General features: G+C 38.3%; 2 protein-coding genes across 5 annotated transcripts in view; one reads left to right on the top strand and one right to left on the bottom strand.

Annotated features, from left to right (window-relative positions):
• The first annotated feature begins 3,550 nt into the window (after window positions 1-3,550).
• Window positions 3,551-20,068, top strand: LOC107560651 (four and a half LIM domains protein 1-like). Of its 3 annotated transcripts, XR_001605752.1 has the most exons (7): window positions 7,975-8,103; window positions 12,279-12,460; window positions 12,535-12,712; window positions 12,813-12,982; window positions 13,875-14,061; window positions 14,218-14,770; window positions 20,057-20,068. XR_001605752.1 is itself a non-coding variant. In XM_016244899.1 (6 exons), the coding sequence occupies exons 2-6, from the start codon at window positions 12,305-12,307 to the stop codon at window positions 14,370-14,372; spliced, it is 846 nt and encodes a 281-aa protein (XP_016100385.1). In that variant the 5' UTR covers window positions 3,551-3,645; window positions 12,279-12,304; the 3' UTR covers window positions 14,373-14,857. The 3 variants fall into 3 exon arrangements, 2 of the variants coding, with proteins under 2 accessions (XP_016100385.1, XP_016100374.1); XM_016244899.1 differs by lacking the exons at window positions 7,975-8,103; window positions 20,057-20,068 and adding an exon at window positions 3,551-3,645 and having other exon boundaries at window positions 14,218-14,857; XM_016244888.1 differs by lacking the exon at window positions 20,057-20,068 and having other exon boundaries at window positions 14,218-14,857.
• Window positions 15,617-20,172, bottom strand: part of LOC107560633 (ensconsin-like) — a 41,269-nt gene continuing 36,713 nt past the window's right edge. The window contains exons 12-18 of one of the 2 annotated variants that reach the window (XM_016244871.1): window positions 19,831-20,011; window positions 19,644-19,748; window positions 19,483-19,536; window positions 19,289-19,361; window positions 18,325-18,514; window positions 18,011-18,246; window positions 15,617-17,909 (exon numbers count right to left, since the gene is read on the bottom strand). In XM_016244871.1, the coding sequence (XP_016100357.1) occupies window positions 17,902-17,909; window positions 18,011-18,246; window positions 18,325-18,514; window positions 19,289-19,361; window positions 19,483-19,536; window positions 19,644-19,748; window positions 19,831-20,011 (847 nt within the window). In that variant the 3' untranslated portion in view covers window positions 15,617-17,901. The remainder of the gene's footprint in view (window positions 17,910-18,010; window positions 18,247-18,324; window positions 18,515-19,288; window positions 19,362-19,482; window positions 19,537-19,643; window positions 19,749-19,830; window positions 20,012-20,172) is intronic. The other variant, XM_016244876.1, reaches the window with a different exon arrangement.

The raw sequence follows: 20,172 nt of genomic DNA, 5'->3' as shown, positions 1-20,172 counted from the left end.
GTGTACATACTTTAGTTTAAGTGTGCACTAGAAGTATGTAAATTGGGATGCAGCTAATGATTTAGTTATTCTTCATTTTAAGATGAAATGAGATTACATGACGAGCCATGACCCAAGAAAATGAAGGAACGCTAGTAGAGGAGCAAACAGATCTTTGTAGAATCCAGTCTATGTGTTTGTAGTTTCTCTATTGCTTTCTGTCTGGTTGTGGACTGTATAAGAACCGCTGTTGTGTGGATGTTGTCTGGCCAGGGTGGCATCATTAACCTGCGGAGCAGGAAGTGTTGATAAGACCCCGCCCTGCCAGCAAAGTCTGTGTGCTGGAAAATTGCACACGCTGTGGAAAGAGAGGATGACGGCTGGTCATCACAGTGGCATCAGAGGCCTTCAACACAGATATGCCCTGCTGTGCAGGATGATGTGATGGGTGGCCCCAGTATTGTAATGCACAGGAACAGTGTGTGTGTGTGTGTGTGTTTGAATAGACATTATAAGATTTAAGCATTATTAGCAGATTTGCACTTTCATTTTTTTGTTTTTAATTTGCTTTAAAAGAGACATACCTGAGAAATACCTACTGTACTTTGTCAGAGCATCATGATGAGATGAGCAAATGAACTCCCAATACAGACTGTCCATTTGTTTTCTCCCCGTCCTATGATTGAGAAATTCGGACATCCTGCTAAATTCTTCTTTTGTGGAAAACAAATGATGAGAAGAGAAAAAAGTATTGAGTGTCTGTAATACCTGTTTGCAGCAGAATTTCATAAATGTTTGCATTCGTAATACTAGAGAATGAATCTTGCTCCTTTAAGGCCAGAACTTATGAGTAGTGAATCTATGAGATGGGTATTGAGTGGTACAGATGAACTAGACGTTTCTGTACGTTTTAAAGATATCGTTACAGAAAATAATTCCATTTATTCAGGGGTGTGATGACTTTGATTAAACCTTTTTTCTTTTTAAACATTTGTATAATCTGTGTTCTCCTCCAAAAATACATAAAACACGAAGAATTGAGCGCTTGAGTGTAAGACTAAAGAGACCTGCGCATCCCAGCTAGTCCAAAGTAGCAGAAGCAAGCTGAATGGACTTTAATGGTGGTATATGGGCTGTTTGTACTGGTACGTAGCTGTGTGTTAGTCACACTATGTACAGCTCTACTCTAACGTGTTGCAGCTACTGACTGTTTACATCTGTGTAAATATTCTCATCTGTTCATGTGTGTGCAACGATCAATAAACGGAAGCCTGTGCTTTAGATTAAATAATCTTGTATGGCTGTTTTAATCTCCTGTACTATATTCACAAGATTATACCTGGAACACTACTGGAACTCTTTTCACAGGATTTGACATCAAGCAGCTGTTTGGAAGCTGTGAAAATGAAATATGTCTGATACAACAGGGTTAATGGCTCCTAGATAAAAGGCCCTTCTAAGTTATTTTCTTCAAACGCATTAAATAGCAACAAGCACCATGACAGTGCCTTTCTAAACACGTTTGCCCTTAAGCACTGTGAAAATATCTCGATCCATGTGATCATTGTGTACAAAAGGTTAGGTCATTTGATCTAACGTTTCATATATATTTTTTGAAATGTTGCCAATTTATGTAGCTTATGAGAATCCCTGTCACGTACAAACTACAGTTCAAATGTTTGGGGTTGGTAAGATTTTAAAAAAATAATTCTTATCCTCACCAAGTCTGCATTTATTTGATCACGAATACAATTTAAAAACATTTTTAAAGTTGAATTATTAATAAACAATACTTAATATTTAATGTTAATCATTTATATTTATTTCATAATTAATATGAATGATTTTCAGTTTATTTTTTTCCCCAGGTACCACTTGGCTTCTCTAGCTGACTTTATATTCACTATAAAGATATTTTCTTAACTCAAAACATCCACATACAAAACTTTTTGTTGGATAAATATGAAATACATAATTTTAATTGTCATGGATTTTGGGACTAGAAAATGATTCCCTCGAATAGAGGCAGAGACTAGGTGTCTAGATTATTGATCTATTTCTTGTCTTGAGTAGCCTTTTGTGTAATTATGTACTTGACTCTGAATGTATCTCAGTGTGGTTTTATTATTTATTTTATTTAAAAAATATATATTTTACTCAACAGCTATTATAAAACTTTACTTGTTTGGGAGATACAGTTAACAAAAAATGTATGCAACTGAACTTCTGACTCAATCTTACTGTGATATAGCCTTTGTGACAACTAGCCCCTGTCTTCCTATCAATGATTACAAAACAAAATATTATTATGTGGCTGAAAGGAATTGTTTGGCTCAGTCACAGGTGCCAGGACATAAATAAGCATAGTTGTGCTGCTGCTGCCAGGCACTTCATAGCTTCTGTTGTCCATGTCATATTTTAATTGTCATGGATTTTGGGACTAGAAAATGATTCCCTCGAATAGAGGCAGAGACTAGGTGTCTAGATTATTGATCTATTTCTTGTCTTGAGTAGCCTTTTGTGTAATTATGTACTTGACTCTGAATGTATCTCAGTGTGGTTTTATTATTTATTTTATTTAAAATATATATATATATTTTACTCAACAGCTATTATAAAACTTTACTTGTTTGGGAGATACAGTTAACAAAAAATGTATGCAACTGAACTTCTGACTCAATCTTACTGTGATATAGCCTTTGTGACAACTAGCCCCTGTCTTCCTATCAATGATTACAAAACAAAATATTATTATGTGGCTGAAAGGAATTGTTTGGCTCAGTCACAGGTGCCAGGACATAAATAAGCATAGTTGTGCTGCTGCTGCCAGGCACTTCATAGCTTCTGTTGTCCATGTCATTGATGTCTTTAACCGTTTGGAGGCACTCCAGGAACTGATCACAAGCTGGAGGTTGTTTAAAGGTGATTATATCTGTGCACTCGCTAGTGCTCTATTAATTCCACAACACTGTATATATCACAAATGTCACTCAGTGTTCAGTTGGGGTTTAAGGTCTTACACTGAACTATTTTTAGTCCCCCCCCCAAAAAAACTTTCAGTGGTCAGTTCTTAGTTTAAAGAACATTATACAAATCTAAAAAACCCTTTTCTTTGTTATAGAACCTTTTGTGGAATTTAAAGTTTTTATGGATGTTACAGATTCTTCATGGCACCATCCATGCCAATAAGGCACTTTTAGTGTACCGTAGAAAACTGGATCATCTCTGAAAGCTATGAAATCTTCTTAGTGGTCTGTGTTTTCTCTTTTCAGTAAGCATGTAGGGAATGTGTTCTACTAGACTAAAGCATCTGAAATGACGCATTAGTCGTTGTTAAAAAATCTGAGCTTTATCATGTGAAAGACTATAAACGTGTTCATATTTATTCTGAACGAATCGCTAAACATACTGAATGATTACTTATCACAACTCACTTAAATATCTACTTTCTCTGTAGACTTTTATACACACTTGGTTAAGCACAAAGAGTGGATTCCAGTCTGATGTCATTGTTGCTATGAACTGAAAGTATTTGGATGGTATCCTGATTTTATTTTTCACTCCCCCTTGTGGATGTTTTTAAGCCCAGTGCTCCAGCAGACGAAGAGGAGAACTTCTCTCATCATCGCTGCAGACAAGCTGCGACTCACTGCTCAGTGCTTACTGGTAAGTGAGATTTAGGGATTATGGAAGATGGATGCATATATCTTTTTCTGTGGAATTCTTTAATAGAAATAAATGTATTTATTAGTGATATAAGCGATCGTATGAAATGTAGAAGACTACTTTCCCATGTATATTCCAAAGTTTTTTTTCTCCTGAAATATGTAACGGGTTGACTTGACAAACTTTAAATTGTGGTGTTTATGGTTTGCACAAAATCTATGATTTTTATTAATTTTTTTGGTATGTAACTGAGTTTAGGGGTACAAGGGACAACTTACTTCTATCCAAACAAATGCTGAAATTAAGCATTGTCCTTAATTAATCTATGCTCTCAAATCTCTGAGGTTATTTTCCTGAGCCGCACCTATAGAATTTTACTGGATTATACTGTAAAGACATTATTGAATTTGGGAATCGATGATACATTTTAATGCAGTTTGTACCATGTGAAGTGTTTTGAGAGTCAGGAATGATATTGGAATTATTATTGGCATCAAATTCCATTAGGAATGAATACAAAGTGACAAGATCCCGCTGAATAGACAAAAAAAAAACTCTTTACAAATTTTGTTCAGAATTTCAGGTTATCCAGCAAGAGATCATTTTATCCTTATAGGATTCTTTTTTTTTTTTTTTACAATCTCATGGGATATTTTAAGACTTGGTCTAAATTCTGATTAAAGTAACTGACTTCTAAACCAACTTAAGACTTATAGACTAAATAAAAACTGTGGTTATGGTTTAACCATGCTATGTTTTTAACTATAACTGACTTCAGCATTTAATTTAACAATTTTTTTTCTCCATCTGATTCGCATTCTGTGTATCTTATCCCCTGCATACACATTACACCTCTGTTCATGTGGCTTTTTTTACCTGAAAGCATCAGAAGTAAAGTGCCTTTTCAGAATGTTTGTGTCAGTAGAAATCATCCTGCCATATAAGGACAACGATTTTCTGGATCCCACACACGGTATAATCAGTTAGGGAAACACTTCAGCTGAGCAGTCTCAGTCTCAACACATCTGCTGAAATCAACCATGTGGCGTGTATGTCTAAAACACTGTTTTCATTTGTCGTGTCTCCGAGGCATATGTTTCTGCTTAATTTTGTTGTGTCTTGAAAGTCTGGTAGCATGTGATCCTCAGTCGTTTAGTGTATGAGTTTTTTAACCACTTACAAAGTCATCAAGAGTATAATGCATATTGCTTTGAAATCGGTTCAGATTTTGAGTTGTGTAGTGTATTCCAGCCTTTATTTAGATTTTAAGAAACCAGAATATTGATCCGGATTTGTACATTTACATGACACTTACATAATCAGAATATGAGCAAATTCTGCTGTTAATCAGAATTTTCATATTCCATAAACATGGTCAAACGGTAAGGTGGTTACCAGCCTGAGTTTGACTGTGTTTCACCACAGAGCCATGAATGTGGAAATCTCTCTGTCTAATCTCAACATTCCCAGTAACAATCACCTGTTATGGCACTATCGCACAAGAGGATATTTTCTCCAGGACCATAGAGTGAATCATTTGTGGATGTGACCTGAAACAGGGTTTTGGCTTTGACTTGTCTGTCACCAAAAGTAATTTGGACCCTAAAGTTAAACCGGCTCAAGATTACATGTATTTACATGTAAGAAGAGGTCCTGCTAAATGTTTATTTAAAAATGTTCCAGTGATCTTTAATAAGTTCTTGGTCAGTGAGATGGAAAACATTGGTATGCTGACCTTCACATCACTGACTGCACACATGTTGTCATGCTCCCTAACTGTGTGCGCTCTGGACGGTCATCAGATGAGTCACTAGACTGTGAATAGTATTGTGATAAATGATCTGGATTTATTATTGTAACTGAGAGGCTTTTAAGAAACATTCCTGGAAAATCTGAAAGCGGCGCTGCCTATTTTGGTAACTTTTAATTCCTAATGGAATAGATTTAATAAATACCTGAATCCTTACTTGGACAGTGTTACTTTACTGTTAAGATGCACAAGATCTCTGGCGAGAAATAAACTTAAGTGTTTACATGTTTAGAAGAACTGGTCCATTCACTTTTATGAGCCAGAAGGGGCTGTTGTTTTCCAAACTGCCCCCCTTGTTACCTCACTTTCTCCAATGAATGCATCATAGTTGGTGCTTCAGTCCAGATGACCAAAAGTCTACTACAAATGTTTCCCTTTACATCAACGCTGACCCATTCTTAGAACGCTTCCTCTAATGTTGACTAGTATCTTCCTCATCCACTTCAGCATCCTCTTCACATGTTGGTCTTCAGCTGTCATCTGTTCTCTAGCGGGGTTTAGATAACAGATGAGAGGGGGTTGTTTTAGTGCATGATGCCAGGTTGCTATTTCAGGCCTCCCGCGAGGCAGAACTTTAGTAGAGGGCAGATGGATCTGTTTCCATTGTCCACACTGGCTCAACAACACTGACCACCAATGAGTCATTTCTTCAACATTTCATCCAGACACACAAAAACACATTTTCTCTACACCATCATACACATTCTAAAATATAAAGTGGTTCTAAAAACTATTTGAATACTTGTCACATTTAAAAATGCCTGGATGTAACAAAATATGAAACCAAGTGGCATCTACAAATGATGATAGTCACTTTTCTTAGGACTAGTGGAAGTATAAAGTCTGTTATGAGTGCAAGTGGTAAAAATACACACTAATTTGGTGTGGATAATGTGTCCATGAAGTCTTGCAGTGTTGACCTTCCAGCTGAGATTAGTTCAGACTGCTTCAGTCCTTTCATGGAAATCATTTGTTCCTGTAGCCTTTACTCAACTCTGCAAAATTAATTGTCTGAATTGTCATCATTACTATGTTTTTGTCTAATGTCATACATATTCGTAAGTAACTACAGGAATCTTGGCTGGGTCCAAATGAAACATATTTTTCTTTATACATGACAATCTGCAACCTGAAAACTGAAATGAGTTGAGAAATGAGAACAGAGCTCAGTTTTATTACAAAGGTGGTCAGATATGAGTTTCAAAGGCATCTGAGGTCATTTACACTTGTGTGTGCGTGATAGTGTCCTCTTAAAACCCTTGAGACGCAGCATTTGAGAAGCAATGAATCTTTTAATGTCCACTTTTCCCTGAATCCCTATTCAACTGTTGTTTAAACAGACACAAGCCAAACGCAATACAAAGTTTATTTCACAATATAAGCACTGATACGCCTTTACTCAACTCTGCAAAATTAATTGTCTGAATTGTCATCATTACTATGTTTTTGTCTAATGTCATACATATTCGTAAGTAACTACAGGAATCTTGGCTGGGTCCAAATGAAACATATTTTTCTTTATACGTGACAATCTGCAACCTGAAAACTGAAATGAGTTGAGAAATGAGAACAGAGCTCAGTTTTATTACAAAGGTGGTCAGATATGAGTTTCAAAGGCATCTGAGGTCAGTTACACTTGTGTGTGCGTGATAGTGTCCTCTTAAAACCCTTGAGACGCAGCATTTGAGAAGCAATGAATCTTTTAATGTCCACTTTTCCCTGAATCCCTATTCAACTGTTGTTTAAACAGACACAAGCCAAACGCAATACAAAGTTTATTTCACAATATAAGCACTGATAAACAAAGTAGTTCTGGGTGAACTCAAAAAGTCCGAGTACCGCAATGGCCCTTTACTAATCAATTTCAGAACAAACACAAAGCCTCCGGCCTCTCTGATCCACCAGATCCAATGAAAGGCTGTGAAAATCCCTTTATTCTGCTCTCTGGTGTCATAAGCAAGGAATTCAGATGAATTCAGTTCTCTTTCTCTGACTCCCTCCCCTTCACTTATCTTTTGAAGCATAGCCTAACATGGAGAGGACAGCTGATGCTTTGGTTGGGATTGCTGGATTTAGGTTTGGGAGGCCAGGCCAGGCCAGGCCATGGGTGTGGTGGGCGACTGGGGGCAGGGTGTAGGTTTTAAGGGGCAGCTGGGGTCGTATATATGACACATAACTCAAAGAGAAGAGTGGAGTTCCCCTGTAACTCTTTGTCTGTTTGGTTCTCTCCATCCATCCTTGCATCTCTTTCATTTCCTCAAGGCTATCCTGTTTCCCCGAAAGCAGATATGAGTTTCTACAGGCACTCAGGTAAAGATGCAGTGAACTCCCTCCCCTTCACTTATCTTTTGAAGCATAGCCTAACATGGAGAGGACAGCTGATGCTTTGGTTGGGATTGCTGGGTTTAGGTTTGGGAGGCCAGGCCAGGCCAGGCCAGGCCATGGGTGTGGTGGGCGACTGGGGGCAGGGTGTAGGTTTTAAGGGGCAGCTGGGGTCGTATATATGACACATAACTCAAAGAGAAGAGTGGAGTTCCCCTGTAACTCTTTGTCTGTTTGGTTCTCTCCATCCATCCTTGCATCTCTTTCATTTCCTCAAGGCTATCCTGTTTCCCCGAAAGCAGATATGAGTTTCTACAGGCACTCAGGTAAAGATGCAGTGGGATGTACAGTCATGAAAAGCTTTTGGTGGATCGGCCCATGGATTCTCCTCATGTGCATCCATTGGCACTTCTTTTGCTGGATATGGTTATAGCTGAACTTACACTACTATTTAAAAGGTTGGGTTCAGTTTTTTTTCAGCATTGATAAGAAATGTTTCTTGAGCAGTGAAAGTGTGATTTTTTTAAAGGATCATGTGACACTGAAGAATGAGGATGAAAATTCAGCTTTGCCATCACAGGAATAAATAACATTTTAAAATATATTAAGATAGAAAACAATTATAAATTGTAGTTTTATTTCACAGTATTACTGTTTTTATTGTATTTTGATCAAATAAATGCAGATTCGGTGAGTATAAGATACTTTCAAAAACATTTAAAATGACCCCAAACTTTTGAATGGTAGTGTATATGTTGTCTTGTGATTTGTCTATGACAATGGTGGCATTGGTTTAGCATTTTTATTTGAAGGCCTGTGCAATATCAGTATCAGATAATACTAGCCTGGTATAACCCAATATATATATATACCCCACAGACAGGCCAATATTTCTTTATTGGTGTAATTGTATGGGTGAGCTCAGGTAGCAGCTGTGTACTTCTGTGTAACTGAATGTGGTCTTAATCTAGACCGCTTTAGTCTAAGTCAAGATAGCGCTCAAGCTAATTCACCGATTCTCCACAATCAGAGTCTTTTCTTATGACTTATTTGGACTACATTTGTTAGTGTTCATATATGGGTGCATCGATCAGTGTTTGCTTTAATGTGGACATGCTCTCTTTGGTTACTGTTCATCTCCCGATGACCTTTCGAGCAGCATTTGCTCTTTGCTTTGGGACAAAGTGGTCCATTTGAAAACACTGACAAAGCTAGCTAAAAATGAACAGCTGATGGACGGCATCCCAAAAGGCTTAAGGATTGAGCATACTGCTCCGGTCACAAAGATATTTCAGTTCACAGAAGGCACAACACTAATACTTGTATAGCCTACATCTAAAGTCAGAGGAGAGAATTCAGGAAATGGACATGACTAAATAGACTTACTGAGTCTAGACATTGTTTCCACAAATCCAGTTGTGTTGGAAGTTTCACTCCGATTATCTTCTCTCTGACAATGTTTTGTTCTGTATTAGGATATATTATAGAGTTTTAGTTTAGTGGAATCTCTAATATAAGTCATCATTTTTAGCAATGTTGGATTAAAATGTTAGAAATACAAACAGGCCTTTCTCTTGATGCTGTACTGAATTTGTTTTCAGAAACACCTCTTATGGCCTAATGTTGTTTTGAATCATACTAAATAATGGATCCTAATGTAGAACGAGCACCGACTATGGTGCCCATCCATGTCTATCAGATAAATACGGTCAACTCAGTGGGGGAAAATGTGACGTTTAGTCGTCTTTCCACATTGTGGTTCTGACCCGTATCATTTCAAGAATCATGTTGTCGTTTTGATTAAATAAGTAGAATTTAATGAATGTAACCATGACAACGGCTATATTTACTCAAGGGCTAACAATAGGATGTTGACCGAGACGAACCCCACTGGGAAGAATGAGCGTGTTCTCTAAAAATACAGCTCCACTTATCCATGGCCAGAAAATGCAGCTCTGGCACTATCAGAGATGAAGTGTTAGTGGCCACATCTGTGGGGTGATTTGGCCTCTGTCTTTCCAAGCAGACTTTTCTGAGTTGTTTGGCATGCGGTTGCTAGGCTGTTTGCAACAGATGAAGAGGTGCAAACAAAACATTTATCATCTCAATATCTTGCAACCCACGGTACACTGGTTTAAGCAAATATCAATGCAAGTCAGAACTGGCTATACGTGCTGATCTATACTAAGTGCAACACTTTTTATGATCTATAATAAAGAGCAGCTGTCCATGTGGACTCTTCATTATTTCAAGAGTATTTAGAAAACATCATAATCTGTAATCGAAACAGGAAATTCCCGAGGTTCAGTTAAAAGCCTTCAAAAGTCCCTCCCAGACAAATCAGTGCCTTTAGCCGACGCGGATTCTTGTTATTGCCTTATACTGGCTCATTGTGGTGATTTGATGTATTATAATAAGCGATTACTCACAAAAGTATTAGACGCACTGAATAGAGAGAGACTCGTGCAGTCTCTACTTGATCCTTACTGTAGAACAAAATGATGAATGTTAAAGTGCTCCGATATTCTTAGACATTTTAGTACAGGTCAGTTAATAATCTGAATAAAGTAGGTGTGGAATGGAATGGAGTGGGAGAGACCACACATTTAATCTAGTCAGTTTTATGTCAAATAAAAGGAGTTATCATCGGCTCGCACAGTTGCATAGCATCGTACACATTTGTAAGTCACTTTGGATAAAAGCCTCTGCTAAATGTGATGTGACATGTGGCCATATGGTGACCCATACTTGGAATTAGTGCTCTGCGTTTAACCCATCCAAAGTGCACACACACAGCAGTGAACACACACACACAGTGAACACACACCCGGAGCAGTGGGCAGCCATTTTTTGCTGTGGCGCCCGGGGAGCAGTTGGGGGTTCGGTGCCTTGCTCAAGTGCACCTCAGTCGTGGTATTGAAGGTGGAAGAGAGCGCTGCACATTCACTCCCCCCACCTACAATTCCTGCCGGTACGAGACTCGAACCCAAAGGTTGCGAGTCCGACTCTCTAACCATTAGGCCAGGACTTCCCCAAATGTAAATAAAGTATAACATCTCACAACTGCATAATATCTCACAATTGCATATTATACGTTTTGTAAGCTCACAATACATATATGCAAGCACATCATTTATATCTAGTTTAATGCACAAATAAATACCTAGCGTTAGCATTTGTACTTCACGCAGCGTTGCCAAATTGGGCTACTTTAACACTGTTGCCGCAGGTTGTTTTTCATGTCCACAGGTTGAAGCGATATTTAGCCCCTGGAATGCGAATTTTACCAGGGGAAGCCTGCCAAAAAACGTGCATTTTACCCCCCGGAATGCGAGTTTTGAGTAGCAACTGGGCGGGTTTTGTTGTGAAAATCTGGCAACCCTGTTCACCGGATCCCCTTCAGGTTCCTTAGTGCTGCAAATCACATACACACAAGGAAAACTGTTTTTTAGGGGGGGAATTCCTCGCAAGATTAACACATTGAATCAACACGTTTTCTTTTATTAGTTTCTTTTTTCAGTTTCCAAATAAAAAAGTAGTTATATGCACTAAAAAAAAAAAAAATTCTTTTAGTGTTCTTGTTAAAATCCTGGCAATATTTTTACATTGCACCTTCAGAAAATAAACGTTCTTAAAGCACACTTCTTGATCAGCAGTTTAATTCATCTACTAACAATGTCCAACACTAAACATCACAAAATACGCATCTGAATATAATTATTTGAAATATATGCTGGTCATAATAGCAATAGACTGAATTAGACCCATACAGCATTTTTTTCTGGCCAAAATATATATTTAAATAGTTGCTAAGTATATGTGATAAAACAGTGAGGCATATATTTCTCAAATTGAAAATATATTTAGTTTCATCCTTAATATAGCAAAATGTATTTCAGGGGCAAGAACATACATTTCCAATCTTACAGTGGCCTACATTTAGGCTAAATACAAATGTGGATGAAATAGCGTACTAGGGATCAAGACTGGATTTATAATGATTTAAAAATGTAACATTTTTAATTTATTGTAATATTGTTTTTTTTTTTTACATTGTAAATTGTTCCTTATTTTTTATTCAAATATGTTATGTTCACACTCGTTGTAGAAAATAAACCTGATGTGAATGTATTTTCTTGGATAAGTATATGGAGGGCAAAATAAATATATGTTTTTGCTTCATAAATCATCCCCTCTATATATTAAAAATCGGCCAATAATATATTTGTACAAAAACATTATGTAAATATAATTTAACACATTTTAGCAAATTTTTTTTTCTGTTTATTTTCTGCTGAGTGGGAATAAATGATTATTTAACCTCCATATTGTTCAAAATATCTTACCTCTTATCCTTCGGTTTTGTTTGTGGAACCATTGATACTATTGTCTTAATTTGACAATTCTAATCTGTTTTAATAGTTTAAAAATCAATGTTACATGCTATAAACGAATGGTTTGGCAGTCAGTTCTATACTTTGCCCTTGTTTTGTCTTTGCAGGCCCCCGCAGCTATCTGAGCTCCACCATGACCGAGCGTTTCGACTGCTTCTACTGCAGAGAGAACCTGCAGGGCAAGAAGCATGCCAAGAAAGATGACAAGCCTGTGTGCGTGCGCTGCTTCGACAAGCTCTGCGCCAACACTTGCGCTGAGTGTCGCAAGCCTATAGGTGCTGATGCAAAGGTGGGCGTTGACTGAAATAAGTCCTTTTAAAGAGTATTTTATATTGTGCAGCGCTCACAGTGCTCTCTATCCAGGAGCTGACCCATAAGAACCGCCACTGGCACGAGGGCTGCTTCCGCTGTGCCAAGTGCTACAAGCCGCTGGCCAATGAGTCTTTCGCTGCCAAGGACGACGGCAAGATCATGTGTGGGAAGTGTGGAGACCGTGACGGATCGTCTCGCTGTCAGGGCTGCTACAAAGTGATTACGCCAGGTGTGTGTACAGGTGTCACGGCACATAAACACCTTTTTTCGACACAGAATATCTCATGCAGTGTCGCAATTGACAGCAAAGTTTTTGTGTTTCTCTGTAGGATCTAAGAATGTGGAGTACAAGCATAAAGTCTGGCATGAAGAGTGTTTCATCTGCTTTGAGTGCAAGCAGCCAATCCGCAGCCAGAGCTTCCTGACCAAGGGTGACGATATGTACTGCACTGCCTGCCATGAGAAGAAGTTTGCCAAGCACTGTGCCCGCTGCAAAGAGGTCAGTTAACAGTATACCGAAGGACTGTACTGTCGAAAGACTTCATATAGATGGAACAGAAACGCAACCTGAACTCGATGTTTGCAGTTATTAAAGTGCAGTAAAAAGGTCAGGCATAATGTACAGTCAGATTCATTTTGAAGCACTATTATACAGGTATTTAGCAAACAAATGACTTCGAATTTTGGCGTCGGTAAGATTGGAATGTTTTTGAAATTTCTCTTATGCTCATCAAGGCTGCATTTATTTGATGTTTTTTAAGCTGAATGCTTTTCAGCATCATTACTCCAGTCTTCAAGTGTCACATGATCCTTCAGAAATCATTCTAATATGCTGATTTGCTAAAAGAAACATTTCATGAAACAATTTTATCAATGTTGGAAACTTGTGCTTCATATTTTTTCCCCCGGATTCCTTGATGAATAGACAGTTCAAAAGAACATTTATTTAAAATCTTTTGTAAAATTAAAAAATCTTTTGATCAGTGTAATGCATAAAAAACATCTGACTGACCACAAACTTTTAGTTTGCGCAAGTAGTGCGCACTGAAAAATTGGTGTAGGATTTGATTTGAAACAATTTTCACTCAGATATTAGTAGTAAATTTCACAAATGTTTACAAAGAAACAGCAAGCAACATGTTAAATTAAAGTAGTCTTGTAAAATATATTTATATTATCTTTTCATTTACAACTTTGAAAAATATTTTTTAGTGTACATGGAACTCTATGTTGCTTTGTAGTAACTGAAGTCATTGCAGAGTTAACTGTTGCTCGTCTTGGTTCGGTTGAATGAACGACTCTTGAAACAAATTAGAAGACCAGAACTATCTCTTCCTATCAGGCATGTTTTAAAGCCTCTGTACTTTTGTCTAATCTGTCCTAATAATCAGGCCATTAGCAGTGGTGGAATCACCTATCAGGACCAGCCCTGGCACTCTGAGTGCTTTGTGTGTAACACATGCAAGAAACCTCTGGCTGGAGCTCGTTTCACGGCCCATGAAGATCAGTTCTACTGTGTGAACTGCTATAAGGCTGATGTGGCCAAGAAGTGCTCTGGATGTCAAAATCCCATTACAGGTATAATCTGTGCCAGTATTAAATGATCATTCTTTTTTCCTACAATTACAGAACACTTCTAACTACACACCTTTAAAGGAATAAAAAGCATAGCAAATAATTGCATTTATAATAATAAAAAACATCCATAATTAACCGTTGTCTTCTGTGTCCCAGGCTTTGGCAGAGGGACCAACGTGGTGAACTACGAGGACAAAACCTGGCATGAATACTGCTTTAATTGCAAAAAATGCTCCCTCTCCATGGCCCACAAGCGCTTTGTCATCAACGGAAATGACATCTACTGCTCTGACTGTGCCAAAAAGCTGTGAGGGCCTGATTTGGCTGATTAATGAGCAATTAAGATAGAAATGATTAAATAGTTAGCGAAGCTTCGAGTGCTCAAGTAAAGAAAAACCGGTGAGGGAGTTTGCATTGATAAATCACTGGAAGATTGAGTTCTTGGAACATACGAGTGCTATATGAAGGGCTTTTTTTATGCAAAACATGTTACTGCAATCATAAATGCAATCGCTGGATTTACAAACCTAACCATGCATTTTAAGCTTCAGCTGTTGCAAAGCTATGGTGAAACTGTGTGATGTTACAATAGGAATACAACATGCATTGCAAAATGCATTATTTCAGTAAACTCATTTTGCTTCATGGAAACAAAAATGGCGTTTGTTTCTAGATAATTCCTTTAAAATGTTGCTATTATGCATGTCGTGTTAAAAAAGACAAAAAGCCCCCCCAAAAAAATTTATGAACGGATTCAAACCATTGTGCATGAAACAATAAATGACTCTAAACATTTCTTTTATCTTCCAAAACTTTATTTTTACAATTTATATTTTCCCAGTACACTTTAGATATATTTACAAATATAGTTTGTGGTCAGGTCTATTTCTGCTCTAACAAAAGCAGATCCTATTCATGACCCTGGTCGAGTAGAGTGATTGTCATGGCCGAGGTAAGCTCACGTGACACGTTAAGGTATTAATATATGAAAATAAAACCCATTCTGCATCTAAGGCACCATCCTATTCTACCCCTGTATTGAGTACTTCACATTAAAGAAGAGTTTTAGTTCTGATGTATGAAGCGCAAAGGGCTTTAAAGGTCCTGTTAGTGGAAACAACATCTGCACTGGACTAAACTCGTCTGAAAGTGGCTGTGCTAGTGTATTACGAAAGCAAACGCAACTAACACATACAAACCTCAGTGATTGGGTCTGCATCAGCCACACCAGTGGTTCCTAACCCTGGTCCTGGAGGCACCCCAACACTGCACATTTTGCATGTCTCCTTTCTCTGACACCAGTTTCAGGTCTTGGAGCAGGGCTGTCCAAACTCAGTCCTGGAGGGCCGGTGTCCTGCAGAGTTTAGCTTCAACCCTAAATAAACACACCTGAAGCAGCTAATCAAGCTCTTACTAGGCATAGAAACTTCCAGTCAGGTGTGTTGAGGCAAGTTGGAGCTAAACTCTGCTGGACACCGGCCCTCCAGGACCGGGTTTGGACAGCCCTGTCTTGGAGTCTACTAATGAGCTGATGATCTGAATCAGGTGTGTTTGATTAAGGAGACATGCAAAACATGCAGTGTTGGGGTGCCTCCAGGACCAGGGTTGGGAACCACTGAGCTACACCACAACCTGAAACTATTTTGGAAATGCAAAGTATTATGAGTATAAAAGGCCAAAACCGAGGAAATCGCAACGATCTCAAACCCATGTACAAAAGTCTCATGCCAAGTGCCGGTCACTTCTAACCTCCGCAAACAACTTTCCCCTGGAGACTTAAGAGCCCGAGTCAAAAAGCAATCTGGAAAGTGACTATTATACAACAAAAGATAAAAAAAATAAAAAAAATCACAGAAAGCGGTTGCATATAAAATAACAGAAGAACATTAAATACATATTGAGGGATCTACAGTATTCCTAAACGCGGATGGAATTATACAAATAAGGAAATGTACTTACCGATTAACCACAAACGTAACTGTTTCTGGCATTTGACTGGTAAAACTACTCTGCAAATAATATTTCAAAGAAAACAACATTTTACACAACTTCAGTACACAAAGCCATCTGAACTCTTCAAGCATATGGAGACCAATCATTCATTACAACATTCTGGACATTTAAATCAATAGGCAAATGCTCGAATGCCAAATCCTCACCATTAGTGCATAAATCATTTGAACTTCCCCTGAATCCTCTAGCTGCAAATTTAAATTGCATTCCTCAACCTCAGTGAGAGGCAACATGCTCAATGGATCCCTGTTCAACCTCAAAGCAGCTTCATAATCAAAAAGCCCTTTTGACTTCGCTTATACTCTGTCCACTTTCTTTTTCCCAACTCACATCACTTCACACTCTGTTCAAAAAAGATAAATGTGCACTGGTGCTGTGTGCAGTTAGTTACATCTGGCCTGTTTCATCTTACAGTACAGTGTTGTACCACACTATACAGCACACTAACCTACTGCCTAGTTCTTATTCCCAACCACAAGTATAGCCAGACAGCCTAATACTGATTTACATAATACTTAGAAGAGTTTTTAATATATATATATATATATATATATATACTTGTGCATTTTCAAAGAGAGGACTACATTTAGTGTGGTTATTTAGGCCAGGAATGGATGTGAGAACTAACAGTAACTGTATATACACAAAAAAACTGATAGTACAGTATAACCCTGAGGGGACTTTGGGAATTGGAGAACATTAAATCATTCAAGTTTAGCCACTGGAACACATTTCTTCAAACTCCAGGGAACAGAAACATGTGGAAAGTGTGCAAGTAAGACTTACAGTAATTCTGTTATATTATGCAATATAGTAGCAGATAGATTCATGCAGACATATTGAGGGTCACTTAAATTAGATATTTGATAACTAGTCATATTTATGTACAAGTAGAACAGGACATCAACAATATAGGTATTTACTACAAAACAGGAATGAACGACATAAAAACCTCATTAAACCAAAGCAACAAGTGTTATTTCAGTCCGCATTGAGCTCCATCATCCTTCAATCTCAAGAGCTCAAGGCAGTATTAACATGTTTGCACTCAATTTTAATTAGAATTAGTCTGATAAACGGTTTTAATGAAACATTTTGAGTGAGATTTGCGATCTACAAGTGTTACACAGTAGGAATGCTTCAGTTGTTGCACAGGGACATAGCGTTAAACACTACAGTGGGGATGTTTATGCCTTTGGAGAGGAGAAACAGAAGCTTAGAGGAAAATATCCTGAGGTCACATTAGAACTGGAGAGTTGCCGCACTAGCAGCCCGTCTAACCTCATGTTTCAACGACAGGTTCCCATTTGGGTCACATTGCTGAGCTGTCAGCTGAAGATATGTGAGAGTTTCCTTTTTCAAAAAGCTTTACATTGACTCAACCAACCAGATTATTCAACAAAATACTTAAGTTGAAGCTATAATGAATTTGTAACCGTCAAAAGACAGCAGCCGTTTAAATGTGAAGAAGCCACATGAATAAATAAGTTGTCTCCACATTTAAAAGATGAAAACAACAAAAAAACGAAACACAAAATGTAAGAAATATATGAAAAAACAAATCCTGATGTCAATATTAGAAAGATGTAGAGCTGAAGCAAGCACACTGAAGGAATCTATCATTTTCCCTGAATCATTTCTTTAGCTCGTTACTTCCAACTTGTCTTTATTTTCTCTTGCTTTATCCATCTATTATCTGCAGAGGCTGTGCGGCACTGTGCGCTTTCCCTGGCTGTCAAGACGAGTCTGAGCGCTGACACTGAGGCTCAGCTGGACGTGACTCATGGAGTGCATTAATCAGTAGGCCTTAAACACAGACCTCCGCATTCACATCTCTGAAAGAACAAGAGAAGCATGAGGTCAATTCTGTGAGTTCAAATCAATATAAACTAATACAATACCATTTAGTAAACTTAATAGAATGAAAAGCCCTTACCGGACAGAGCTTCGATAGGCTGGGCTGGATGAATGGAGCTGGTTTTCTCTTCAAAGGCCACTCTAGGCCCCTCATCATCCATCAGGGGTTTGCTCTTCGCATGAACACCCAGATCGATCAGCTCCTCAAAGCTCCAGGGTCCTCCTTTACCATTGAACCCTGGCACCATGTTCACTTTAGAGTCCTCGTTCACAAACTCCAAGCCCTCCATCAGACAGGATTTGGGAGGGGGGCTGCTGGAGATTAAAGCACAAATGTAAATGTGTTTTATGAACCACTAGTGTAACCCAGATGAAACTAGAGTATTTTTGTACCTGTCCATTGAGGGATCCTCTGTGCCGGGTCCATTGCTGTTCTCTTTATTGTCCACATCTGTTTGTGTGTTCATACTATCAACTGGCCCCTCTTGCTCGCTGACTGGCTCCTCCACAGGTAAGTGATGCTTCTGAGAGTCTGATGGCTCTGTCTTCATGGCATTCTGCTCTGACTCAACAGCCTGATTCTCTAAATTTTAATGAGACAGATGAATTATTCAGTCATACATTAGGGATACACAGTAAATTGAAATAAAATTGTGATGTCTTAGTGTGATTATCAAACTGCACAGGCTGTGATCTAATTATAGGTTCTGAGTGAAGTGCAGCACTGTGTTCATTTACACGCAAGCAGCTCATGTTCTAGTGTTTTTAACGCCTTCAATGCTGCTTTATTCCCTACATGCACTGTGCCACTCATTTCACCAGATTTGTCACAAGAAGCATTTATAAATTGGTTCAGCAAAACAGAAGCTTTAAGGGCTCCCTGCAGTTTTCTGCTGAAACAACAGCTCCATGGCTTAACAATTTAAATAACAATTGATTTTTCTGTTTTAACAGCACAACAGTATTACAATAGTAATATTTCTTATTTTGTTTAATACTTTTATTTAATAATAACCACAATAAAAAATATAATTATTTTATAGCCACATTGAATGGGTCAGGACACACACACACAAAAAGTTTTTCCAGTATTGTGCAGCTATATGTTACATATAGTGATAGATTATCTCATCAATATTTAGAGATATTTTGAGATTTTGGCATTGCCTGCCCTTTCAAATTTGCTTAGTAAATTATTTGTAAATACTGTGTAAAACAGGTGTTCAGTTTCATTTCAGCAATTCTCCTATAACTTGTCACTTGCTTTTCAGTGAAACATCAGTCATCTGCTACATAGAAACTCACTGTTGTTGCCAACAAAGTAATATTCTGCCATTTCTGGCATAAAGATACGGACCCTTATTTTCACAGTATATTTGGTCCTCAGCCTCCTCTCCATTTTCATCAGGAATGTCCCTCTCATCATTACTCTGAGAGAAGACACAGACACAACTTAAGTAACTGCCTGGGAGTGGAAATGACGCGTAACAAGCAGATATATCATGCCTTAATTCTATATAATAAAAGACGTGCTATAAAATTAAAGCTTGCCTTAAAATCGATTTGGTCTGTTTTTCTGGTTCTCTTCATAATTTCTTCAATTCTCTGCAGATGGAGACAGAACACTGAAGCAAATTCTATGATTCTTTAAACTACAGCTGCTACCTTCAATGCAAATTGTATAAATGTCAGTGTCATGTGAAGGCGTTCACCTTCTTTCTCTCAATGCGCTCCTGTTGGTTCTGTTGCATAATGCGTTCTCTCTCTTGACGCTGCCTCTCTGCCTCCTCTTGGGCCTTTGCTTCAGCCTCCTCGCGCTGCCATTGAATGAGCAAGGAGTCAATTATTTAAACAGAGTAGCTCTATCAGGGTTTCTGTGCAAGTGCATTGTCAACTCACCTCTTTCTCTAGCTCAGTCTGTCTTTGCTGCTCCTCCAGCTCCATTCGCTGTCTCTCCTCCTCTGCTACATGAGCCTGCACCTCCTCTTCTCTCTTCCTCTCCTCCGCAAGCCTCTTCTCCTCCTCTGCACGCCTCAAGCGCTCCTCCTCCGCCAGCCGCTTCTCCTCCTCTTTTCTCAGCCTGTCGAGACATGATACCTCAGGGCCTTTGGCACTTCAAAAGTAGTTTTAGCACAACAAGCTGAGGATAACTTCAGCTTTAATGACTGCATAACAAACCTGCTATTACTAACAAGGACAACATGAATATGACTCCAAACTAATGCCAGTGTTTTCGTTCTG

This window comes from Sinocyclocheilus grahami, unplaced genomic scaffold, assembly GCF_001515645.1.
Source record: "Sinocyclocheilus grahami isolate Dianchi unplaced genomic scaffold, SAMN03320097.WGS_v1.1 scaffold23.1, whole genome shotgun sequence".
NCBI lineage: Eukaryota > Metazoa > Chordata > Actinopteri > Cypriniformes > Cyprinidae > Sinocyclocheilus > Sinocyclocheilus grahami.
Note: the sequence above shows the minus strand (reverse complement) of the source record. Positions and strands in the feature narration are given on the sequence as shown.